This window comes from Momordica charantia, assembly GCF_013281855.1.
Source record: "Momordica charantia cultivar OHB3-1 chromosome 2 unlocalized genomic scaffold, Mcharantia_2.0 BLBB01000002.1, whole genome shotgun sequence".
Lineage (NCBI taxonomy): Eukaryota > Viridiplantae > Streptophyta > Magnoliopsida > Cucurbitales > Cucurbitaceae > Momordica > Momordica charantia.
In genome coordinates this window covers 8,832,797-8,837,153 of record NW_028275160.1, presented here as the reverse complement: position 1 = coordinate 8,837,153, position 4,357 = coordinate 8,832,797, and the positions used below count along the sequence as shown (strand labels likewise).

The 4,357-nt window shown below is 42.6% G+C and overlaps 1 protein-coding gene across 1 annotated transcript; it reads left to right on the top strand.

Annotated features, from left to right (window-relative positions):
* The first annotated feature begins 239 nt into the window (after nt 1-239).
* Nucleotides 240-3,884, top strand: RLK (receptor-like kinase). Its single transcript, XM_088121255.1, has 3 exons — nt 240-618; nt 746-2,385; nt 3,081-3,884. The coding sequence occupies exons 2-3, from the start codon at nt 774-776 to the stop codon at nt 3,758-3,760; spliced, it is 2,292 nt and encodes a 763-aa protein (XP_087977381.1). The 5' UTR covers nt 240-618; nt 746-773; the 3' UTR covers nt 3,761-3,884.
* The last annotated feature ends 473 nt before the right edge of the window (nt 3,885-4,357 follow it).

Sequence of the window (4,357 nt, the reverse complement as noted above, 5' to 3'; positions counted from 1 at the left end):
GACATCTACAATTCACAAAATTAAAGAGGAAAAAAAAACAAAAAACCATTCTTTTATTTCTTCGGAAGAAAACAAGTACAAATAACAAACATGATGAAAGTTGGAATTGGGAGCATGTTCATGATGTCTTGTCATTTCTCAAAAATTTTCACAGAATCATGTTTCTCCCCTGACCGAATCCCTACGGATCTATCATGTAACAAGAAAAAAAAAATCCTCAAATTACTCGAATCTGTAAACATTAATTAAACTAATCATGTTCAAGAAAACAGAGAATTTAGTTTCTTCTCCAGCTCAATCCTAGAGAGAGAGAGGCTCTGCAACTTTGGACTTTATCATATGTCACTTAGCAAAAAGATGCCTATTCTCCATTTCTTAAATCTCTTTGTTTCTTAAATCTTAGTGACGAGGATGACCAAATTTCTTTTTCTTTTTCTTTCTTTAATTTTTATAATTTTATTAATTGAATTGGGGTTGGTTTGATTTTGATAAAGGTTTATTAATTGGGAGCATATAACGTGCATTATGAATCATTGTGAAACAAGAATTTATAGCTTCAGAGAGAGAGAGATCCAGTGAGAGCATATTGGTTTTGCTATTTCGGCTTCTTGGTGATCTGTAAATCCTCTAAATCTCTCTCTCCTCTTTTTTTTTTTTTTTCTTTTTTCTTGATATTCTCTCTTCACATGGCCTCAACGGCCTCATAAATCCCACTTCTCTGATTCTCTCTGTGTTTGAGTTTCAGCGATGAGGGATTTTTATACAGAGAAATTATGAGCTGCCATTGGAAGTGGAGAATTCTTGCTTTTTTTCCTCTTCTTCTTCTTCAGTGTTGCTGTAATGGGCTGAATTTTGATGGGGTTCTCTTGCTTTCCTTCAAATATGGCGTTTTAGAGGACCCCCTTTTTGTGCTTCAGAACTGGAATTACTCTGACGATACCCCCTGTTCATGGCGCGGAGTCACCTGCGCTGCCGGCGGCGGCGGCGGCGGTTCTAGAGTTACGGGTTTATCTCTCCCGAACTTTCGGCTTCTGGGTTCTGTCTCTCCTGATCTGGGGTTGATTGAAAATCTTCAATCTCTTGATCTTTCTAACAATTCGTTTAATGGGTCTCTCCCGGGGACTCTGTTCAACGCCTCCATGCTCCAGTTTCTTGATTTGTCGGACAATTTGATCTCCGGCGAGGTTCCGTCGCCGGTGAATCGGCTTGGAGATCTCCGTGTTCTGAACCTCTCTGGCAATGCTCTGGCCGGGAAGATTCCGGGTGATCTTGCGAATTTGGGGAACCTCACGGCGGTCTCTTTGAAGGGAAATTACTTTTCCGGTCGGATTCCCGGTGGGTTTAAATCGGTTCAGGTTTTGGATCTGTCTTCGAATTTGATCAATGATTCTCTGCCGTCTGATTTTGGAGGCGACAGTTTACGTTATCTGAACATCTCTTACAACCGAGTTTCCGGCGAAATCCCGCCGGATTTCGCCGCGAAAATTCCGGCCAACGCCACGATTGACCTGTCCTTCAACAATCTCACCGGACAAATCCCTGATTCCGACGTGTTCATGAACCAAGAAGCGAGCTCCTTCACCAGGAACCCCCAACTCTGCGGCGAGCCGACGAGGAGCCCCTGCCCAATTCCTTCCTCGCCAGCGTCGCTGCCGCCGGCGATCGCCGCCATTCCGAAGACGCTAGACCCGAGCACCCCAGAAACCACCTCGCCGGAAAAACAGAGCAAAACAGAGTTCAAACCGGCCACAATAGTAGCCATTGTACTCGGAGACGTCGTCGGCCTCGCAATTCTGTGCGTCCTCTTCTTCTACGTCTACAATTTGAAGAAAAAGAACAAAAAAGTGGAAGCCAATTTGAAAAACGAAGCCAATTTAGCGAAAGAAAGCTGGTCCACGTCTTCCTCTTCCTCATCGTCGTCGGAATCCAGAGGGCTCTCCCGGTGGTCCTGCCTGAGAAAAACAGGGGATCACGAAGAGGGGACTTCCGATCAGGCCAGCGACGGCGAAGGCGGTGGCGGTAGAAATGGAGACGAAACGACGGCGCAGAGAGAACAGGGGAGCAACAGAGGAACTCTGGTGACGGTGGACGGGGAGAAGGAGCTGGAGCTGGAGACGCTGCTGAAGGCGTCGGCGTACATTCTCGGCGCCACCGGGTCCAGCATTACGTACAAGGCGGTGCTGGAAGACGGCACAGCGTTCGCCGTCCGCCGGATCGGAGACGGCGGCGTCGAGAAATACAAAGATTTTGAAAACCAAATTCGGGTTGTTGCTAAATTGGTACACCCGAATCTGGTTCGGATTCGTGGGTTCTATTGGGGTTCCGATGAGAAGCTCATCATCTACGATTTCGTCCCCAATGGCAGCTTGGCCAATGCGAGATACAGTGAGTTCCTCTCTCTCTCTCTACTTTCTCTCTCTAAACCCTTCTTCTTTACAGTCTAGCTTCAACTAAAATTTTGTTTATATTTTCAATTTGACTATGATTTGAATTAAATTAGAAGTTTTAAAACCATATTGTCTGCGAGATTTTAAAAGTTGGTGCTGATGTCTTAATGAAAATATAGATGATATTTCTGTAAAAATTAAAAAAATAAGTATTTGAATTAACAAATAAATATTTTCGTTTATAATATATTTTATATTTTGTGGGTTCTTTTATTGGGATAGAAATGTCGATATATCCTTTCTATTGATGTCAAATTCATAGATATATGAAATTGTTGATGGGAACGTTGATGAGTCGAGGATATTTAAAACTATGGTTGACCACCGTTGATGAGTGTAAAAACGCTTGCTCTGTTTCTTCTGAGGACATAAATAGTTGACGGTGGAGTAGGTGTAACTGAAGTGTTTGTTTTGAATGGTATTTTCGAAGTCAACCATTTTTCTGGACTATTGTATTTTATTTTTTTTCTCTCTGCCTCTGCCTGTCACTTTCCCGGAAAAAATCACCCTTTCTTAACGGCAATGATTTCATTTTCCCGGAAAATTCACCTCCTCTGTCGGTTTCATTGGTATAAATGTACAGTGACTGCTAACTTTTGTACCATTTCTTTTTGGCTTTTGTTTGTTTCTCAGGGAAAGTGGGTTCATCGCCTTGCCATCTTCCATGGGAGGCCCGATTGAGAATAGCCAAAGGAGTGGCCCGTGGGCTTTCTTATCTCCACGACAAGAAGCACGTCCATGGCAACTTGAGGCCCAGCAACATTCTTTTGGGCTACGACATGGAGCCCAAGATAGGAGATTTCGGTCTCGAGAAGCTCTTCTTGGGCGATGTCAGCTACAAAGCGGGCGGCTCGACTCGGAACTTCGGGAGTAAGCGATCCACTACTTCTCGAGATAGCTTCCAAGACTTCGTCACTGGGCCGAGTCCTGGGCCGAGCCCGAGCTCGATTAGTGGGGTGTCGCCGTACCACGCACCAGAATCGCTTCGGAGCCTGAAGCCCAACTTGAAATGGGATGTGTACTCGTTTGGGGTGATATTGCTCGAGCTACTAACTGGGAAGGTCGTAGTATTGGACGAGATGGGTCAAGGGCTTGGACTTGCCGTCGAAGACACCTGTCGAGCCTTAAGAATGGCTGACATGGCGATCCGTGCTGACGTGGAGGGTCGAGAAGAAGCGTTGTTGTCGTGCTTTAAGTTAGGGTATAGTTGTGCATCTCCAACCCCACAAAAGAGACCATCCATGAAGGAAGCCTTGCAAGTTTTGGAGAAATTTCCAACCCTGTCCACGTCATCACACTATTATGGTATATAAGGAGAGGGAAAAAAAAAGAAAGAAGAAAATTAATGTAGAGGAGGTGTTTGTGTTATTAACTGACGTAGTCCCATGCATGTTTGTAATTGTGTGATTGATCTATTGAATAGATTGGCATTTGTCATGTTATGGCCCACTAACTTTTTAGTTAAAATATTACATTTTTGGTTATTGTGTCATTGTTGTTAGCGAAGAGAAGACTAATAAAATTTTAACGTGACTAGTTATTTGTTGATGTGGCCAATAACTTTGTTTCGAGGATAGTGATTTTACCTATTATCATAAGTTATTTGTATGGGAAATTACTTTATATGTGAGTTATAATAATATAAAGTAGAAGATAATTCTATTTGAACTATTTAATTGACATATTAACCCGTTTTGTTTATAATAGCTCATAAACTTCTTTTTAGATGGGTTGAATCAATATTAGTTCTCAATATCATATGTCGCTCAAGTATTTTATGCTTCCGTCAAGTATGGATGATTTGATCATATTTGGTCTTAATTAAAAAGTGTATCACCTTTTTAATTCAGAGTTGGCAGGTGAACTTGCTTGTGAGTGTTCAAATCTTTATAAAAAATCAATTCTCTTTG

Coding starts and splice junctions, on each gene's coding strand:
- RLK (XM_088121255.1), top strand. CDS start 774: ATGAGCTGCCATTGGAAGTGGAGAATTCTTGCTTTTTTTCCTCTTCTT. Junction 2,386..3,080: donor CTTGGCCAATGCGAGATACA/GTGAGTTCCTCT, acceptor TTTGTTTCTCAG/GGAAAGTGGGTTCATCGCCT.